We start from the raw sequence: 22,614 nt of genomic DNA, 5'->3' as shown, positions 1-22,614 counted from the left end.
TGTCTCTAACCTCTAGGTTTAGTTGTTTTTCACAGAAATCTCCCGAATAACCTAAAGGACAGAGGCAGACTGGGGCAGGAGGTGGCGGAGCAAAGAATGGTGGAGGTGTTGGTGTTGTCACAGTGGAGAGATTCTTGGTATCCTGGGTAGAGGCCACACATTTCCCACCATGCTGACACTCCACCTCGCTACATGCGTCACCTATGCACTCAGCTGCGTGAATTAAACCAATTTTAAGTTGTCTAATAAACAACTAAAGAAGAAATAATTGACTATAACACGTTCTAATATAAACTTTTGAACAAAATGATACAAAAAAATTCTTCCGGAATACTTGAAACAGAATGAAGATATATTTATGTATTGTTCTTACAATATTTGGCTCTCCTGAAGCTGGACAAATATTAACCTTGTATATATGATACAGGGGCATTTCAGTATTACTAGAACGTGTAAGATACTCGGTTACCTCCGAGTATCTCTCGTGTTGCGGTCATGTCTTACTTTAAAGTCTCAGATTTCAAGTATTGCAAGAATGAAATTTTTCCTCGTTGGGTACTTTTTTTTAGTATAAAATCACTCAATCTGTTCCAGTTTCTGGCAGATGAAGTCAGGGAAAGGATGAGTTACCATGTTTGATTTGCCTATCCAGAAATATGAAAAAAAAAATGTACGTGAAAATAATATGTTTGATGTGAATTTCGTGTTAGTAGCACGAAAGTTTATGTCTTCTTCAACTTTCCCTTGACAATAACAGGAAGTTAAAAAAGACAGGTTGCAGGAAAAGCTTTTATTGAGAGGCAACATTTTCCTCTGCAAAAAGGACAACATTGACCTAATAAAAGTTTATTCTGGAATGTGTTTGTTTTCTTCACTGTTATCAGTAATTCGCTATTTAGTTTGAAGAAATTTTAAATTATAAACCATAAACACTTAATTACGAATAACAAAAGACTCAGCATCGAGCTTTTGCTAATCGTGACGATCGCAAACAGCATCATGTATAGAATTACCAATAGGAACAGGACAGCATAACGGTAAATTCACATGAATGTGATCCGTATAAAGCAAGAGACCCTGGTAAAGTTATTACCTGATTAAATCACTCATTATGATTAAGCTAGTTTTAATTAAGTGAAACACTGAAAATTACATAAGACGATTTCAATACTAGCAACATTTTTAACATATTAACAACGTTAAAAATGTCTGAAAAAAAAAAAAAAACAATCCAATATTTACATATACAAAACTAATACAAACTTAAATATTGTTGTTGAGTTTTTCTACATGATAAGTACTTCATATTAATATATTACAATATTTTATAATGCTATAAGTATTTTGTGTAATACATTGTTTGTTATTACCACATTATTATTTTTTTGCACTGCGTGTCTAACATGTGGACCGAGTGTAACATACTGGACTCTGCAGTGAGTGAGACACAACAGATTGTTTTTATAGATTTTCCTAATTTGCTGGAACGCGTGAACTGCTTGTCACCTGATTAAACTGTTTTGGTTCCCTTCGTGTGTTAGTGTGACTAGTTAATGGCTCATGTAGGACCGAAATGTCGTTGTAAAGTTTCCATCTTCTACGTGCGGATTGTTTGTGTAAACTGTTTTTAATCTAAAAATAACAGGTTATAATTCCAAGTTGTTACCAGTAAAGAATCCCCCTCCCCGCCTCTTATGCTGTTATTTATACAATGTTACTAAGTAAATCCTATTCTTGTTGTAACTTACTTATGCCCCAGCCATCTAATGCCGCATAATCTGACGATAGGTTTGGCTCCCTAAGAGGATCACTCTTGCGAAAACGATAAACATGATCATTAACTTGAAGTCGTCGTACACATCCCTGGAGGCCAGTAGTGACGCCAAGTCGCGGGGCCAGTGACGTCAGGTTGTTAGAGCCGCCCACGTACAGGGGCTCACGGAAGGTGATACGAGAGAATAAACCCTGAAAATATTTGCAAAATCAATACTGTTTAGAATTATCCAAGAAAGCATTACCATGGGTAAATTTATAGCTTTTTTTACACAGGTCAATTTTACAGGTTAATAAGAGCTGTTATCCTACCTTAGCTCATATCTAAGGTATACTACCCCATCCCCCCCAGGATGTTACCCACAACAGTCGGCTAACACCCAGGTACCTACTTACTGCCAGGTGAACAGGGGCAGCAGGTGTAAGGAAATATATCTAACGTTTCCACCCGGCAGGGGGTCGAACCTCGGGCACTCAGTATAAGAGCTGAGTGCACTACCAACTAAGACACGGGTACTATTTCTCCCAGTCAGACTCAGTTCTTGGACTACAGTCTTACTACACAGCTACACTATTGTAATTAAGGGATACGACAGGATGAGACGTATAATCCGCTTCCCAGAATCAGGGAGTTAAAAACTGCCTAATTAGAAAGTATAAAGAAAGCAAATATGATAGGAAAGTTTGAAACAAAGTATCACTCGCTAGAAAAAGCGAAGCGAAATTAGGAAGAGCTTAATTACACATATCTTAGGAATATCTGAACTGAAATATACAGGTATTTTTATGTAGTGATTATGTAGTGATCATTATGTAGTGATCATGTTATTATGTAGTGATCATGTTGTTGTTTATCAGTCCCTCACAGCTACTCAAAAATACTGCATTTAGGATGTCCTAGATTTTACTAAGGATCAAAAATTTCAGACATCAGCTAAAGCTCTGGAGAAAAGACACATTGCAGTACAAGCTTTAACTGAGAACGTTTGGCTTTATGTAGAACTTTATAATTACTCGATAAAAAAAAGAAAAAAAAAAAAGGTCTTCCCAACAAAAGCTTCTGCTGAAAAGTATTTTTTCAACCATTACTGTCAACAATACACCATTTGGATCCAGCTAAGTACTCCGTAGACGTAAGATCAGTTTATCCTTCCAACATAACGATGAAAGGCAATAAAGTGTCGTACCTCAGAGCGTCCCTGGATGTGGTGGCCATCGTTGAGCTGCAGCCACACGTCCCAGCGGTGACGATACACAGTTAGTCGGTTCCACTCATCCATGTGAACTACTTCCGGAGACCGTACAGAGCCTGCTCCTGAACCACAGTCCCATCTGCCATCGTATACATAAATATACAGCCTTCAGCATATTATACAAATATTGTATGAATAATCCTGAAAAAATATTTTCTTCTTTTTTCACGACCTTGTTGCCCTGCTGAAATTTCTCAGCTCAGGCTGATAGATTTCATTAATTTATTAGAAAACCCGTTTTTCTGTGATGGAGTATGACAGGAAAAACCTTCTACGTGATGGAGAATGACAGATCCTGCATGATGGAATATGAAAGGAAAAAACCATCTTGCGTGGTGGAATATTAGAAGAAAACCATCCTGTGTAGTGGCATATGACAAGAAAAAACTTCGTACGTGATGGAGTAAGACAGGAAAAACTATGTTGCATGATCAAGTATGAATGGAAAATCATCATACTTGTTAAAATAGCAATGAACAACCATGCTGTATGACGGGTGCGTTAGATTATGGGCACTTCACCAGCCTTGAAAAAACAAGGGATCAACGCACCTGAACTCAACAAAGCTCTCGACGAGCACGGCAGCCATGAAGTCCCCAGAGAGGTCGTCGTTCTCCCCCGACACCAGTAGCACTCCGTCAGGAGTCTCCGGCTTGAATTCTAGGGTCAATTGCACGTCCCTGTAGGCCTCCCTCAGTGGAGCGAAGCCTACCCACGATGACCCGTGGAACCTGGCAGTCTCCACCTGGGCACCTGTAAGGAAGTAGGTAGAGTACGTCAGTAAGTGTTATGTTATCATAAGATAATTTGGCTGCTATGCTGAGGCATTAAATTTGTTAAACAGATGGGATAAAGAGAAATATCAACAAAAATTAGTTCCCAATATTTTTTTAAAACTTAATGAAAACGAGGCAGTACAAGAGTACTTGTGCACGTGCATGTGTACTCAACGATTTGTGGGGTTGAGTCCTAACTCCTGGCCGTGCCTCTTAACATTCTTCCAATGGAAGAAGTTTACTGACTTCTGGCCTCATGAATCTTATCACATCGAATCTTGAAACTATGAATGAAGTTGACCTCCACCATTTTTAAAGCTGTCAACTGTTGCAGCTGTATTAAATTAATTTTTCATACCCCTCACAGTTTCATTTGGTTACTGCTCTAACATTCTGACTTGTCTGGCTCATCTGGGGTTGCGAGTACTCTATGTGTCTCATCCTCATACCGCCCCTCTGACAGATTTCAACATTACTTATGTGATCCATCCAGTGTGATGGAAAACAGCTAGGGAAACAGCTAGCTTTTGTTCCCACTCTGTAACTATCATATAGAATAGGGTAGCAGCATACTGCTGAGGAATCCAATTTTGCTGAATAAAAATGAAACAAAATAAAGAGTAAAGCTAATACACACGTCGCCCCTCTGTGCCAAAATCACTCACTCAAACATAAACACACACACACACACACACACACACACACACACACACACACACACACACACACACACACACACACACACACACACACACACACACACACACCTTACTCTGAGTCAAGATCACGCATCCACCCATATACGTCGCTCCACTTTGCCATGATTACCCACCTACACATGCACACACCTCCCCCTCCAAGCACAGATCTCTCATCCCCTGCTTCTCTGCAGTAGTTTATTACGACTAAGAGCAAGCGTTGCAGCTGGTAATCATGAGTGAGGTAATATTTCATGCAGGAAACTTCTCTCAGAGTGTGGTGGAGCGCAAGTTGGTGCTCGCTAACGCATGTTGCTTCAACAATTGTTACCGTGCCAACATCTGACCTGGCAACACGATAAATGCCCATGAGAGACTTGCTCTTTGGCTCTATAGGTTTTGTGTAATTAGGTATTTTATGACTAACCATTTGACTTTGTGGAAAGATGAGGTCTAGTTCTTGTGGGTAATTGACCATTTGTAACTACCTTATTAAAGTTTGTGGGAGAGTACGATCTAGCTACTGTTAACGATTACCTATTATCTATTTGTAGAGCTAAGCTAATGGTATCCAGTCTTCAGTGTTTACTGCGTTATGGATGTGAAGCAGGTCCAGCTAGACGTGAATTAGACGTGAGTAGCATGGGCCAATAGGCCTACTGCAGTGCTCCACTGCTCTCATGTTTTTTCAAGTGACTATTGGTTATAACAATGCCTCGTCTCGTGCTTCACTGCAGTGATCTGTTGCCAGGATAACTTACTGGTATCCTCACGGGACCTCTTTTCAGTTTACAACTGCGGTATCCCGCGCACCGTGATGACGCCCAATGAACTTCGTCTATTCTTTTATTAATTAGGCTAACCATTTTGCCATTCCCATCTTTTTAATAATCTATTAATTTAATTGAAGTCTCCATTTTCAATTAATTTATCTTCTTCAGTCTTCAGTTTATAGTTTCCTTAGTACAGTTTGCAATTGCTCGTTTATACTGTCAAAACTGAAGTGTTGTTCAACGCTGGTTAGTTTGCGCGTACCTTCGTGTGCTTCTGGACTTTGCAATTTTTAATCACAAAATTTTCGACTCAACACATCGTGTGGAAAAATACACTCATGTACAGTTCAGGACTCGTGGTGAAACCACACGTGGTGAAACTACTCGTGGTGAAACCACTCGTGGCGAAACCACTCGTGGTGAAACTACTCGTGGCGAAACCACTCGTGGCGAAACCACTCGTGGTGAAACTACTCGTGGTGAAACCACTCGTGGCGAAACCACACGTGGTGAAACCACTCGTGGTGAAACCACTCGTGGTGAAACCACTCGTGGCGAAACCACTCGTGGTGAAGCCACTCGTGGTGAAACCACTCGTGGCGAAACCACTCGGGGTGAAACCACTCGTTTCGAAACCACTCGTGTCGAAACCACTCGTGGTGAAACCCCTCGTGGCGAAATGTTTCCTTTAATAAGTGTCTTTGTCCACATCTTGCCATTATCACCAGACCATTTTTCCCTACGCATCGTATTCAGGGGGAAGCACCAAACCCTTAGGGATAACTCAGTATCAGTATCTGTGTGTTGCATTATAGTTTACCTTCTAATACTATCGATCCTCCTCTCTTTCCATTGCTGTTTTTTCCTCTACACTAAGTACTTTCCCCCTCAAATTCCAGCCTAGTTAATTTTTTTTCTAGGCTTACTATATTATGATTTAATTTGCAGTGTTCTTTAACTAAATCTTTTTGATACGATATATTTTCGTGCTTTGTTAAATCCGTATAGGTCTTTCATCAGAGACAGATGAGACATATTCTACGTTTAGGGGACGGAGTATCGAGCATCTACTTATTGCTCTGTTGAGCCCTCTCGTAGAGAGGGAACTTTCTCTCGTACTCACACCTTTCATCTTTTACCTCTGTGGAAGTTCTTTTTGATATTTTTTCCTCCTTTTATTTACGCCTTTGCTTTCCCCATGACTTTGCTGTCTTCCTTTCATTACCTCATAGTCTCCATGACCTTTGTTTCCCCTTGATTCCTCCATTTTTCTTTATTTTTCTTTCCTCATGGCCTTGTTTTCTCCATCCACGACCTTGCGTCCTCCATCTGTGATCTTATTGCTTCCATCCTTGACCTCAATTCCTCCATGAACTTGCGTAACTTCAGTAATACCCGCCCTTGCAGCCCAAATACCTGACCTTGCGTCTCCAACACCTGATCTTGCGAACTCACTACATGGTCTTGTGTCCCTAGTGCCTTACCTTGCGTTCCCAGTACCTGACCTTGCGTCTCCAACACCTGATCTTGCGAACTCACTACATGGTCTTGTGTCCCTAGAGCCTTACCTTGCGTTCCCAGTACCTGACCTTGCGTCGTCACTAGCTGACCGTACGTTCCTAATGGCTTTCCTTTCGTCCCCAATACTTGACCTTACGTCCCTAATGCCTTACCTTATGTCCCCAATACCAGGCCTTGTGCCCTCACTACCTGAACTTGCGTGCCCCATACGTGACCTTGCGTCCCAAAAGCCTTGCCTTGTGTCCCTCAATACCTTACCTTGCGTCCCCACTACCTGAATCTGAGTTCCCACTACCTGAACTTGCGTCGTCCATCGACTTGGTGTGGGAGAACTCACCTGGGTGACAGTATCTTCCAGCACGCCCCAGGGGACACATGCAACGCGGCACTCCTGCCTGAGCGTCAAGATGGCACCGCCCAGGGCCACACTCCAGCTGGCACTGCAATAACACATCTTCTATGTTTACCAAGTCATCCAAAAGCCGAAGAGACACGATGACAGAAATTATAATCCATCTGTGTACACCGTCGAGGGCAAAATAAATATTGTTTTTTATCTACCCGCGTATAGTTCTAGGGTATTTGTGTACCCATACGCTTTGCCGTCCACAGAATGGATATGGTGGGCAATAAACTAGCCACTTTGGCAGTATAATATTCTTTTTTGCATTAGGTTAAAAGTCTATCGGCTACAAAATAGTCGTCAGGCAAGGATATACATACACACACACACACACACACACACACACACACACACACACATATATATATATATATATATATATATATATATATATATATATATATATATATATATATATTATACACTAAGAGATAAACACATCTCTGTGTATATAACCTTGACAAAACATGTTTATTTGACCTGGAATTAAGCTAGGCTGGCCCACTAGGAGTGTAAAATTCATATATGCCAAATATTTAAAAATTTCATTGTTAAAATTAATTTTAGGCCACTGAGTGCTGTACGCATATACTTTTTATATGAAATATATAATACTAAAATTGTAAGTCTGGTGAAAAAAACATTTACGTACTATATATATCAGTGATATTATATTGTTAAAAAAAACTGAGTCATCTACATTAGAAAAAAATATATTATAACGAACACGAAACAAACCCTGGAATATTTTTTTTCATGTTAAATAAACTGGACAGATTAAATTTAAGAGGAGCAGAGACGACCCATAATTATTATAATTATAATCAAAATGATGCGCTAAACCCATCAGCGTTACACAACGCTTCAGGATGATATAAACAAGGATGGAGAGGACGACCTTTAAAAGTTTTATGTTTTGAGTTAAGAATAACATGGAAAACTGCTGCACAACCTTGATCTACTCTACATGAAAAAAGTAATGGTTTAGAATCATGTTATGCATAGCTTAAGAATACAAGTCACAGTGTCGTGGCTGCAACAGTACAAGTCACAGTGTCGTGGCTGCAACAATACAAGTCACAGTGTCGTGGCTGCAACAGTACAAGTCACAGTGTCGTGGCTGCAACAATACAAGTCACAGTGTCGTGGCTGCAACAATACAAGTCACAGTGTCGTGGCTGCAACAGTACAAGTCACAGTGTCGTGGCAGCAACAATACAAGTCACAGTGTCGTGGCTGCAACAGTACAAGTCACAGTGTCGTGGCAGCAACAATACAACAATACAAGTCACAGTATCGTGGCTGCAACAGTACAAGTCACAGTGTCGTGGCAGCAACAATACAAGTCACAGTGTCGTGGCTGCAACAATATAAGTCACAGTATCGTGGCTGCAACAGTACAAGTCACAGTGTCGTGGCAGCAACAATACAAGTCACAGTGTCGTGGCTGCAACAGTACAAGTCACAGTGTCGTGGCTGCAACAGTACAAGTCACAGTGTCGTGGCTGCAACAGTACAAGTCACAGTGTCGTGGCTGCAACAGTACAAGTCACAGTGTCGTGGCTGCAACAGTACAAGTCACAGTGTCGTGGCAGCAACAGTACAAGTCACAGTGTCGTGGCAGCAACAATACAAGTCACAGTGTCGTGGCTGCAACAATACAAGTCACAGTATCGTGGCTGCAACAGTACAAGTCACAGTATCGTGGCTGCAACAGTACAAGTCACAGTGTCGTGGCTGCAACAGTACAAGTCACAGTGTCGTGGCAGCAACAATACAAGTCACAGTATCGTGGCTGCAACAGTACAAGTCACAGTGTCGTGGCAGCAACAATACAAGTCACAGTATCGTGGCTGCAACAGTACAAGTCACAGTATCGTGGCTGCAACAGTACAAGTCACAGTGTCGTGGCTGCAACAGTACAAGTCACAGTGTCGTGGCAGCAACAATACAAGTCACAGTATCGTGGCTGCAACAGTACAAGTCACAGTGTCGTGGCTGCAACAATATAAATCACAGTATCGTGGCTGCAACAGTACAAGTCACAGTGTCGTGGCAGCAACAATACAAGTCACAGTATCGTGGCTGCAACAGTACAAGTCACAGTGTCGTGGCTGCAACAGTACAAGTCACAGTGTCGTGGCAGCAACAATACAAGTCACAGTGTCGTGGCTGCAACAATATAAGTCACAGTGTCGTGGCAGCAACAGTACAACAATATACAAGTCACAGTGTCGTGGCTGCAACAATATAAGTCACAGTCGTGGCTGCAACAGTACAAGTCACAGTGTCGTGGCAGCAACAATACAAGTCACAGTGTCGTGGCTGCAACAATACAAGTCACAGTGTCGTGGCAGCAACAATACAAGTCACAGTGTCGTGGCTGCAACAATACAAGTCACAGTGTCGTGGCTGCAACAATACAAGTCACAGTGTCGTGGCTGCAACAATACAAGTCACAGTGTCGTGGCAGCAACAATATAAGTCACAGTGTCGTGGCTGCAACAATACAAGTCACAGTGTCGTGGCTGCAACAATGCAAGTCACAGTGTCGTGGCTGCAACAATACAAGTCACAGTGTCGTGGCTGCAACAATATAAGTCACAGTGTCGTGGCTGCAACAATACAAGTCAGTGTCGTGGCTGCAACAATGCAAGTCACAGTGTCGTGGCAGCAACAATACAAGTCACAGTGTCGTGGCTGCAACAATACAAGTCACAGTGACGTGGCTGCAACAATACAAGTCACAGTGTCGTGGCTGCAACAATGCAAGTCACAGTGTCGTGGCTGCAACAATACAAGTCACAGTGTCGTGGCTGCAACAATATAAGTCACAGTGTCGTGGATGCAACAATACAAGTCACAGTGTCGTGGCTGCAACAATACAAGTCACAGTGTCGTGGCAGAGATGAGTCTTGGGACGACGTTTCTAAGTTAATAAAGGTCATGAAGCGACCGATACGTCGTCTAAAGTTCCACTACGTAACTGGTTTGTTAAGGTGGTCAAGAAAAAAGGCAACTGAAAACATAAGTTTATACTTACATTTTAAGTGTTTTAAATTGGAATCACCAAGTGTGGGAATAATTGGGTCTTGTTTTGGAAGGTTTCTCAATAAGTGCCTTAAATTAAACTTCTGGGGATTTGTATGGATAATGAAAGTAAACAATGATAGTGAAACACAAGGGTAGTACCGAGAGACTTAGTGAACGTACCAGGGTAGTGAGGGACTTAGTGAACGTACCAGGGCAGTGAGGGACTTAGTGAACGTACCAGGGTAGTGAGGGACTCAGTAGCTTGCAGGTTGGGCACTTCAGACGGTACCTTCTGCTCCAGATTGGGTCCGGGAGATGTGTGGGGGTGAAAGGTGTCCTGCAGGTCCAGCTCCAGGAAGGTCTCTGGACCAGTCTCCTCCTCCCCACCCAGGCTCTCCAACACTATCTCTCGCTCGGTCTTGTACCTGGGCCGTGAGGGAGTTGGGGAAAGGGATTTTCAGGTAATTATTTTGCCTGACAGTAATCTCTCAGCTCTCACTGAGACAACGTTTCGATCTATGCTGCTCTTTCTAATGTCATGGACTGATAAAAACCAACTCAGATCGAAATGTTGTCATAGCTAAAGCTTATTCTGTAATTTTCTTTTCTTCGTGGTCTTAAATACCAAGTCTTTTATTATTGCGCACAGGAGAGTGTTAACGAGCGGTAAGGCTCGAACCTCCGTCTAGTAATGCATAAGAAAACAACACCTGAGAGCTTCAATTGTATTGTTAAGCATTTTTTTGTGATCATAGAAATATTAGCAATTGCACTTTATCTCCTGCATTACGAGGATTTGTTTATAAAAAAAGTCTATGAAAGAAACTGCAGTGTTATGAGACTTGTTTCTCCACAATAATACGGGTTAAGAATATGAAATAACATTTTGAGACAGACTGTCACTCTATTTTGTCCCATAACTACCACAGAGCCTAAAAAATTCTTGAAAAGATTTGAAAACAAAAGAACTCTGCTCACTTGTCATAGTTGAGAATATCCGCCCTATCGATGAGTTGGTTGTAGTCAATGTTGTTGCTGTCCCGGTGTCCCAGACTGGACCGGAACCTGGCGACGTGCGGTCCATCGCCGCCCTGGTACGACGCGTCGGACTGGTAGTCGTTGTCGTCGAGTACAGCGACGAACGACGCCTCCTTCTCGTAAAGTATAGACGAATCCAGTTTGGTGTAGTTCAGTCCTGTGAACGACATTGTTCTTACCTTTAGATTGAGGATGAGACTTTATGAATCAGTTGAAGATTTGTGGCCTCTTCCTGACAAACTAACCTCTCACCCTAACTGAACTTAATTAACATACCTCCTACTCTCACGCTGATTAATTAAATGAAAAAGTCTACGGTGATGTCCACCAGCATTTCATTTACTGTTTCCACTACCTCCCTGATAATCTCTGCCCCTCCCTACCTCTCTCTTTTACATAACAGGAGTAATACAAAAAAAAGAGTAATACCTGTTATGTTATACTGGTGCTGAAGGCGCTGCTGGAATGACAGAACTATCCAGGCCAAGTCCAGGAGAGAGATGAGTCGTCATGTTCAGGTCTCGAAATATTATTAAAATCAAAGAAAGAGCTAAAGTCTAGAAATAGCAGATGAGACGGGGAAAGGCGATCAGCGAATACAAAACAGTGGAGCATAGTAAAGGTGTGACCGCAGTTATGCCTCAGACAGTATCAGATACACTTTGGTGCTGCTAGATTTTTGTCTGTCATACGTGCAAGGTTTACTACTAGGTTCTTCATAAATAGTTAGAAATCAAATTTTCACCCGTGCAGAAGGCGAAACTAACAATGGAGACAGAAGAAGTCTGCTGAGCAGGGCGAAACGTTTCGGCAGTAAAAATACAAAGTATTGAACATGTGTCTCATTCACCACATAAATCCGAAGTCATTAACTTTTTTTTAATTCTTCCCGTCAGAAAATACCAGCAGGTGGGCGACGTCAAACTAACATGTGGAAGAATTTGTACGTGACCAACGTGGCACGAGGATAATACTGATTTTTTTTTCATTCGTATCTGAAGAAAATAATATTTATTATTTAGTGAGATGAGAAATATATTAGAGATGAGGCAGAAAGGATGAATCACTAGAGATGGAGCTCATGACTCAGTGAATAGTCGGTGAGAACGATGATAATAATGAAGAGAGGATAGGTAGAGTAGAGGAAGCAGGAAGAGGTGGAGAGGTGGGGAAGATGAGGGAGGGAGAGAAGAGGTGCAATGATAGGGAAGGAGAGAAGGGAGGGAAAGTGAAGGAGGAAGAGGTGGAGAAGGCGGAAAATAGCAGTAGCAGCAGAAAGAAAGTGATGGAACGGGAGGTGGGAAGAGACAAAAGGAAGAAGGAATAGAGGAAGGAGATTGGGAAGAAGACACCCCCACCACACTGACCATTGTGTGTGTGTGTTTGTGTGTGTGTGTGTGTGTCTGTCTGTGTGTGTGTGTGTGTACACACCAAATTGTACTCACCTAATTGTGGTTGCATGGCTCCTGACCTGGCTTCTTCACTGGTCGCTACTAGGTCCACTCTCCCCCTGCTCCATGAACTTTAAAATATCTCTTCTTAAAGCTATGTATGCATCCTGCCTCTACTACATCACTTTCCAGACTTCTACTTCCTGACAACTCTATGACTGAAGAAGAACTTCCTAACATCCCTGTGACTTATCTGAGTTTTCAACTTCTGGCCGTGACCCCATCTCTGGAACATCCTGATTCTGTCCACCTTGTCAATTCCTCGCAGTATTTTATATGTCGTTATCGCGTCCCCCCTCTCTCTCCTGTCCTCCAGTGTCGTCAGGTCAATTTCCCTTAACCTTTCCTCGTAGGACATGCCCCTTAGCTCCGGGACTTGCATTGCGACCCGACGTGCTTGACCAGGTGTGGGTTCCAAACTGGTGCTGCACACTCCAGCATGGGCCTGAGGTAAACTGTATACAAAGTCCTCAACGATTCCTTACTGAGGTGCCGGAATGCTGTTCTTAGGTTTGCTAGTCTCCTATATGCTGCAGCAGTTATTTGGTTGATATGGGCCTCAGGAGATGTGCTCGGTATTATACTCACCCCAAGATCCTTTTGCTTATGTGAGGTTTGCAGTCTGTGGCCCCCCTAGACTGTATTCTGTATGCGGTGTTCTTTGCCCTTCCCCGATCTTCATGACTGTGCACTTGGTGGGGTTAAACTCTAGGAGCCAGTTGCTGGACCAGGCTTGCAGCCTGTCTAGGTCCCTTTGTAATTCAGCCTGATTCTCATCCGACTGAATTCTCCTCATTAGCTTCACATTCTGCAAACAGAGAAACTTCTGAGTCAATCCCTTCCGTCATGTCATTCATACATACCAGAAAGATTACCTGTCCTAAGACTGACCCCTGTGGAACTCCACTCGTCACAGGCGCCCACTCTGGCACCTCGTCACGTACCATGACTCGCTGATGCCTTCTTCTCAGGTATTCTCTGATCTATTGCAGTGCCTTCCCTGCTATACCTGCCTAGTCCTCCAGCTTTTGCACTAATCTCTTGTGTGTAACTGTATCAAACGCCTTCTTACAGTCCAAGAAATTGCAATCTACCAACCCCCCTCTCTCTCTTGTCTTACCACCGTTACCTTGTCATAGAACTCCAGTAAGTTTGTGACACAGAATTTCCCATTCCTGAAACCGTGCTGGTTGTCGTAAATAAGCTCATGCCTTTCTAGGTGCTCCACCACTCTTATAATATTCTTCTTCACGACTTTGCATACTGTACCTGTCATAGACACTGGTCTTGAGTTTAATGCTGAGACTCTGTCTCCTTTCTTAAAGATTGGGGTTACATTTGCTGTCTTCCATACTTTAGGTAATCGCCCTGTTTCGATAGATGTGTTGAAGATTTTGGTTAGTGGTACACACAGAACCTCTTCTACCTCTCTCAAGACCCATGGAGAGATGTTGTCCGGCCCTATCGCCTTTGAGATATCTAATGTGTGTGTGTGTGTGTGTGTGTGTGTGTGTGTGTGTGTGTGTGTGTGTGTGTGTGTGTGTGTGTGTGTGTGTGTGTGTGTGTTAGTGTAATACAGTGGTAGTGAGCCAGTGTGTCTGTGTGGTGGAGTGAATTATTGGAAGACTTGGAGTGATTTATGCAGACTACGTTTGCTGAGACCTGTGTTGGGGAGTGAGGGAGGGAGGGTGGTTGACGAGGAAGGAAAGGAAGGCTGGAGAGGGAAGAAAGGAAGATTGATAGGAAATTGAGGGATTAACTAAGGGGGTCAGAGAACAGGGCCGAGGAAGTGGAAAGATAAGGGAGGGTAAAGAGGGCAACAACGACTGGGAATAAAGTAAGATAAAGGAGAGACAACGTTAATGGATGTAAATTTCGTAAAATAATGAGAAAAAGGGAGTAATGGGAAAGAAAACAAAGAAGAGTAAATTAAAAGAAAACGAACTAAATTAACCTAATTTTAACTTAACCAAACTGAAAATAAAGAAAAGTGGATTTAAAGAAAAAATGGATTCATCAGGAAAGTGACGTTGATCACAACGTTAAAAATTAACGTTGTGTAATGAAGGCAATCTCTCTCTCTGTCTTCTTTCCTCCCTCCCTCCCTCCCTCTCTCTCTCTTTCTCCATCGGTTCTGCCACCAGTCAAGTCCACAATGATGGAGATAAGAGGTAGAGGGCCTGGGAAGGAGCCTAGCAGCAGGAGGGAGAGGAATCCCTCCTTCCATACCATGATGGCCGCCCACGATCATCACTAAACTCGAACTTACTCAATGTTACAATACCTCGCCTCTAACACTAAAATGACCTGCTTCACTTCTCACAAAAACCCGCTACTTTTCCGTCTACTTCTACCACTAATGCCACTATTACTACTGTTATTACTACTACTACTGTTACTATTAATACTAATGCTATTACTACTATCACCATTACGGGCCATTCCATATTAAGTCATATACGCTTTTAATGCCTAAAAGATGACCATTACTGTGACCCTCCACAGAGTTTACATTACATAAGTCTGAAACACTTCCAGTAGTCGCATGTTATTGCCACTACAGTAGTAAGTTGACGGTAGCAACCATCAAGTCGGCCATGTTGGACGAGCGTGTGGACGGGCGAGAGCTAGTTAAACGTTTAGCACTCTGGCACCACCACTATCACCACCAGCACAACCACCATCACCACCACCACTATCACCACCACTATTACCACCACCTCCACTATCACCACCACAACCACCACCACCACCCCCATCATCACCACCATAACCACCACCACAACCACCACCATCACCATCACCACCATCACCACCATCAGATGTGTCACAGTCTGGATAAAAACCACAATCCCAGACGCAGACTTCCATTAACGGGGTGAAACTAGGAATCCTCAGTGAATCAGAGGAAAACGGGATGCAAGGAACCTGGGATGATGGAGTGTGTGATGGAGTGCTGCTAGAGTATGTGATGGAGTGCTGCTGGAGTGTGTGATAGAGTGCTGCTGGAGTATGTATGGAGTGCTGCTGGAGTGTGTGATGGAGTGCTGCTGGAGTGTGTGATGGAGTGCTGCTGGAGTATGTATGGAGCGTGTGATGGAGTGATGTACCGTTGCTTTGAGTACCATCGTACCGTTGCATTAAATCCCGTCGTACCGTTGCTTTGAGTACCGTCGTACCGTTGCTTTAAGGCGGCAGCACCTTGCAGATGTATTCAATTTTTCTAAATATTTAACATTAAGAAACGTTGCAATTTCAACGTTTGTATTGATTTTCAACTGCATATTGTTGCATGCATTGTCTAATTTTTCATGGTCTCGTAACGATAAATATTTTTTTTATTCCAGCTGTAAGAACATTTTAATGCAGGTTTTAACATGGTATTAGAGCGGCATCAACAGAAATCATCAACCCTGGGTTCATAAGCAGCAATCGTCAATCCTTTGCTCATAAACGGCAGTCGTCAATCCTGGACTCATAAGCAACAGTAAGTAATCCTGGGCTCATAAACCGCAGTCATCAATCCTTTGCTCATAAACAGCAGTCGTCAATCCCTTGCTCATAAACAACAATCAATCCTTTTCTCATAAACAGCAGTCATCAGTCCTGGGCTCATAATCAACTGTCGTCAATCCCTTGTTCATAGACAGCAGTCATCAATCCTGGGCTCAGAAAAAGCAGTCGTCAGTCCTGGGCTCAGAAAACAGCAGTCAATCACCCTAATTAATGTGTCAGTTTCTTGATCTCATGATAGACTGCTACAAATGAGGTTGGGGGGGGGGATTGAAATTTACAACTATTAAAATATATATCATTAATTCTTTCAGTTTCTCGTACTAAAGGATATCACTTTTCTCTCTGTTTCTGATAAGTGAAACTAATTTTAAGATATATGAAAATTGAGGAACAGGGATGCTGTAGTTTTTGCAGTGACCCATGCAAGGCAGGTCGATCTCGCACTTGTTGACTGCTTCTTGATGGCTCCTAGATGGGGGAGGGGGGTTATTAATGCCTCCTGAGGCCTAGGAGACGGGGGGAGGGGGGCTATTAATGTCTTCTGAGGCCTAGTCCGGTAAGTAGTCTCGTGTAATAATGTTGATAGACTTACCGTTAGTATGCTAGATAAAAGGACACATGAGCAGCTAATACGAGATTTTCCTGTCAAAGCTCCTGGAGAGCGAAACGTTGCCACAATAAAATGTCGCATTAGTTGCACAGGTGTTCTCTTACCTAACACTGGCTTTCATAGTTGATAGCCTGATCAACCAGGCTATCGGGGGCTGTTCTATATCAAATACACTAATTCCTGACCTCTAGCGTCTTCTCTCTGTGTCTTAACCACATATATAACTCACTGAGAATAAATATAATCACTCAAGCGTGTTTTTGATTACGAACATGAATGAAAATATTGTATCCGGACGTGAAAAGTTCTGCTAGCAAGGAGCTTTCAATAACAGGAACACAACCAGGAACTGTGAGGCGAACTTATCAAGATAACTCAAGTGAGTACAGAATTGAGTGAATTACTTACATCACAATACGACTCAGTGTTCAGTGACCTTTAAGACTGACAACCAACATTAGCATACAAAGAATGTACCATTAATTTCTGTCAAAATTTCTTGAATACCTCGAGGTCCTCTTGACTTTGAAGACACCATTGACAGTATACCCATGTGTCTGCCTCAGGAAAGCCACACTCTTAACACTATATTCAACCAAAAATAATAAAAAAATCACATTATAACTGGACATAAACATGTAACAGAGAGAGATTTTCTTGGTACTTTACTGTCACAAAAGTTACACACATCAACATCTTCGAAAGAGCGTCAGGAAGTGCACACGCATACAACGTAAGTTTACAACAGGTGTATTCTGCCTCTCACAACTGCTTCACCACTGACATATTTTTGGCTACACATGAAAACAAACATAACCAATTTATTATACAAAAATTTTGAAAAATCCTTCGCCAGTGTGGCCATAATGTTTTAGCACACAGAATGTTTGTAAAAGGAATAACCGGATAAGTGGGGAGACGGCTCTTCAACTCTCCAACAATTAATTAAGAGTCAATAAAGTGAAATCAGAGGCCACCATAGCAAGAATCTCCGTTCCTCAAGACATAGTCCTCTTCCCAATGGCATTACTACCAAAACTACTAGGAAAATGACAAGGTATGTAACGAAAATCTAAAGGAGAGATGGTACAGAATGTCGTTAATAAATACCAGGAGTAAAACAAGTACGTCGTGGCGTCCATGATGGAATGCGTCTCGCAAGCACGGACTGTCAGTCAAGAAGTTTGGTCTGAGACCGGGCCGCGGCGGCCATAAGGTAGACATCAGGTTGTTTTCGTCCACATGTTACTCAGATCAACAAGTTTAAGAAAGATCTGAACGCATACACGTGACTGATACACAAGGTGTTGTAATAGGCTACAAACATTCGTTAGGTGTTGAGATGAACTATTAACAGTTACATAAAACACACTGAGCTCAGCCATCAGTCAGCTAGGACAAGCGATCAGCCGTCTGAGACCAGTCACCAGCCGGCTGGGATCAGCCACCGGCCGGCTGGAACCATCCACCAACAGGTTCTGTTAATCTAAATTTCTGGGAAGGCCTGTGGATATTTCCCGGGAGATTACTGGCAATTTACGATGTGGCGTTTTGACCCTCCCTTCATTGACCCCCCCTCCCTCCTCCGCCCTTCCCCCCTCCTTCTCGCTCTCTCTCCCTCCTTCATTTACTCCACGCTCTTGACTTACAAAAAAATCTTCCTCCCTCACCCTCAGGAAGAGTAGAAGGAGCAGAGAGCGTGGGAGGGTGGACAGAGAAGGTGGGTAGGAGAGTAGAGGGCGTGGGATGGAGCGTAGAGGGCGTGGGATGGAGCGTAGAGGGCGTGGGAGGGAGACTAGGGGGCGTGGAGGGAGGGTAGACGTGGCTACATTGATCACTGGCTCCAGATAAACACTTGGTATGTTGCTACGTTGACTTCCAGACCCTGTCCTGTAAATTGTGGAGGAGGAGGAGAAGTTGAATCAGGAAGAAGGAAAATGAAGATGAGGCAAAAACGTAATTAGTGCAGGGTGAGAGGATGAAAAAAATACGAGACGATAATAATGAGACTAATTATGATAACTTTAGGGAAGAAATGACAATAAACAAATAAGGATATATATATATATATATATATATATATATATATATATATATATATATATATATATATATATATATATATATATATATATATATATATATATATATATATATATATATATATATATATATATATATATATATATATATATATATATACATATATATATATATATATATATATATATATATATATATATATATATATATATATATATATATATATATATATATATATATATATATATATATATATATAAAGGGAATAAACGAGATAAACAAAAAGAACAGAGAGTATACACGAAACCAGAAAGAGAGAGAGAGAGATGCTACGGGGTGGGGGGTGGTACCTGGTGGAAGCCTCGTCATGGGGTAGCTGAGAATAAAGTGGAAACACCACTGGTGGCTGAGAGCATAATTTAACTAAAGGGAATATCATGTAGCAGGTAGGCGGGTCACTCTCTATAACCTGCCCAACCACACCTTTCCTGGGACCTTCAGTCGAACTCCCTCTGTCGAGCCCCCCTATTGGACCCCCTGTCGGACCCCCTGTCTCACCAGGCGCCTCCCCACACAGAACATTCTCGGCAGCATCAATAACAGCATAAGTGCAGCAGCAAAACCTGACAGCTACAACGTCAACAACAGCCATAAATATCTATTACATCAAAAGCTTCAACAGCAAGAGCTGAAAGAACATTAGTGACGGCAACTGCAGCAAAGGGCGCAGCAGCAGCAACTAGAACCTCAGCAGCAACTAGAACCTCAGCAGCAACAGCACCAGCAACAGCGGCCCTTGAATGGTGGTACAGGGAGCAGCTTCTCCCTGTTGCAAGGTGTTAGATAAATCACATCTCGAGGGAGCCTAGTACGACGGGCGGGTAAAGGCGATCGAATATTGGCTGCACCGATACTCTTCCACTCAGTGTAGACTGCGAGGGAGAGAGGGAGGGATGGAGATATAGGGAGGGAGGGCGCTAGAGGGAGCCGGGATGAAAGAGAAGTAGATACAGGGGAGGAGAAAGAGGAGAACTGAGACAGGGAAACAAGACGGGACATGGAATTAGGGGGGGGGCAGAAAGAGAGGAGGTAAGGAAGGGATGTGAAGGAGAGAAAGTAGGGAAATGGGAGGGACAGGAGAGAAGGAGCAGAGAAAGGAAGAGGGAGAGAGGGAGGGAAGGAGGGAGAGGGATGGGGAAAGGAGAAGAAAGAGTGGGAAGAAGTGATTCAATAAATGTAAACATGCTCAGCACATTATTGAAAAATGAACGTTTCGCTCAGTCCTGCTTACTCAGAGCGAAATGTTGCCTGAACCTAGATGTTTGCTACGCATATAAAGTTTTTCTTGTACAAAATGCTGTTAAACTGAGCACCTTCCCTGCTACCCCTGCCTGCTACCCCTGCCTGCTACCCCTGCCTGCTACCCCTGCCTGCTACCCCTGCCTGCTACCCCTGCCTGCTACCCCTGCCTGCTACCCCTGCCTGCTACCCCTGCCTGCTACCCCCTGCCTGCTACCCCTGCCTGCTACCCCTGCCTGCTACCCCCTGCCTGCTACCCCTGCCTGCTACCCCTGCCTGCTACCCCTGCCTGCTACCCCTGCCTGCTACCCCTGCCTGCTACCCCTGCCTGCTACCCCTGCCTGCTACCCCTGCCTGCTACCCCTGACTGTTGTTTCAGTCTGTGTGTCTGGGCTCACAAACAATTACTCATCTAAATGCATATCACGTGTATATCGTCACCTTCACTGCAGTCTTTCATTCACGATAAAGAACCTGCCATCTTTCACATTATTTAGGCGGGCATTTTCATTTTTAAGGCACACTTAGAATACATTAGTTCGTTTATTAATGCACATAGACGCTTAACGTATATGTATTAAAGTGAACATGTTGGTACCAATGTGTATCCGTACTCTGTCTGTCTGTCTGTCTGTATGCCTGTCTGTCTGTCTGTCTGTATGTCTGTCTGTCTGTCTGTCTCTCTGTCTCTGTCTCTCTCTCTCTGTCTCTCTCTCTCTGTCAGTCTATCTCTCTCTGTCTATCTGTCTGTCTGTCTCTATCTCTCTCTCTCACTAGCATCGGAACCACTACCAACAACACCACTACTACTACTATCACCACCACTACCAGCAACCACCACCTCTACCAGCACAACTACCACCGCCATCACTGCCAGCAACACCACCACCAACCACTACCAGAAACACCGATACTACCACCACCACTACCAACACCACTACCACCACTACTACCAGCAACTACCACTTCTACCAGCACCGTTACCAGCAAAATCACACTACCAGCAACACAATCAGCAACCATCACTACCAGCAATCACCAGTTCTACCAGCAACGCCGCTACCACCACCACTACCAAGAGACGCAACAACAACAACAACCACCACTACTACTAGCAACACCAACCACAATAGCCACGACAGCCACAGAACACCACCATCAAGGGGCGAGCAACAATAGCAGCAACAAGAAGAACGAAATAACTAAACAACAACATCAACAATAACAAAACAACAGGCACAACAAAAACAATTACAAAGCAAGAGCAACGGCAAAACAAGAGTAAAAACAACAACAACAACTACGAAACAACTACAACAACAACAACAACAACGAAACAACAACAACATAAACAAGTACAAAACAACAGCAAAAGCAAACGAAACCAGCCACAACAAAACAACAGCAACAACGGTAACAACCACAGCAACGACAACAATGACAACCACAACAACCACATTGACAACAAGAACAACAACGACAACAATGACGACAACAATGATAACAACAACAACAACAACAACAACAACAACGACGACACCAACAACACCCAGCACCTGCTACTAGCGTCCCCACCTCCCACATCCATCACAGTGACAGGAGTGACCTCCTGGGAGAGGATGCTGTAGCGTAAGTTGGCGGAGAAGAAGGTAAGACGGAGGCTGTGAAGGAGGAGGAGGAGAAGGAGAAGTAGAGAAGGAAAGGAGGAGAACAGAAGGAAAAGAAGGAAAACTTGTTATTTTCCTAACATTATTAGGTACAAGGATACCTCCTACCCAACACCTAAATACTTCCAGCAGGTACTGGAGTGTCTTACACTCAAGACCGAAGTGCTTTCTTACACAATACCTGGACTATACCTTGAGAGGGTTTCAGGAATCAACGCTCCCGCTGCTCGGTCTGAGACCAGGCCTCATGGTGGATCAGGGTCTGATCAACCAGGCTGTTACTGCTGGCCGCACGTAAACCGACGTACGAACCACAGCCCAGTTCATCAGGCACTGACTTTAGGTGCCCCTCCAGTGCCTTCTTGAAGACAGCCAGAGGTCTATTGGTAATAATCCCCCTTATGTATGCTGGGAGGCAGTTGAACAGTCTTGGGCCCCTGACACTTACTGTTTTGTCTCTTAGTGCACTTGTGGCGCCCCTACTTTTCATTGGGGGGGGATGTCGTATCTCCTGCCGAGTCTTTTCCTTTCGTAGGGAGTTATTTTCTTGTGCAAATTTTGGTCTAGTCCCTCTAGGATTTTCCAAGTGTATATTATCCATTTATCTTTCCTTCTTGCGTTCCAGGGAATACAAATCAAGGGAGTTCAACCGTTCCCAGTAATTTAGGTGCTTCATCGTACGTATATGTGCCGTGAAAGTTCTCTGTACATTCTCCAGGTCTGCAATTTCGCCTGCTTTGAAAGGGCTGTTAGTGTGCAG

At 43.2% G+C, this 22,614-nt stretch overlaps 1 protein-coding gene across 1 annotated transcript in view; it reads right to left on the bottom strand.

The window, feature by feature from the left end:
- The window catches only part of LOC128699148 (pikachurin), a 563,751-nt gene that overhangs the window by 9,279 nt on the left and 531,858 nt on the right, over positions 1–22,614 (bottom strand). Inside the window, exons 3-9 of the mRNA XM_053791691.2 lie at positions 11,209–11,425; positions 10,469–10,655; positions 7,132–7,234; positions 3,578–3,779; positions 2,961–3,105; positions 1,749–1,965; positions 11–213 (exon numbers count right to left, since the gene is read on the bottom strand). Of these exons, the coding sequence (XP_053647666.1) occupies positions 11–213; positions 1,749–1,965; positions 2,961–3,105; positions 3,578–3,779; positions 7,132–7,234; positions 10,469–10,655; positions 11,209–11,425 (1,274 nt within the window). The remainder of the gene's footprint in view (positions 1–10; positions 214–1,748; positions 1,966–2,960; positions 3,106–3,577; positions 3,780–7,131; positions 7,235–10,468; positions 10,656–11,208; positions 11,426–22,614) is intronic.

The sequence above is a fragment of the Cherax quadricarinatus genome, chromosome 54, assembly GCF_038502225.1.
Source record: "Cherax quadricarinatus isolate ZL_2023a chromosome 54, ASM3850222v1, whole genome shotgun sequence".
Taxonomy (NCBI): Eukaryota; Metazoa; Arthropoda; class Malacostraca; order Decapoda; family Parastacidae; genus Cherax; species Cherax quadricarinatus.
This window is presented reverse-complemented; position numbering and strand designations above follow the sequence as displayed.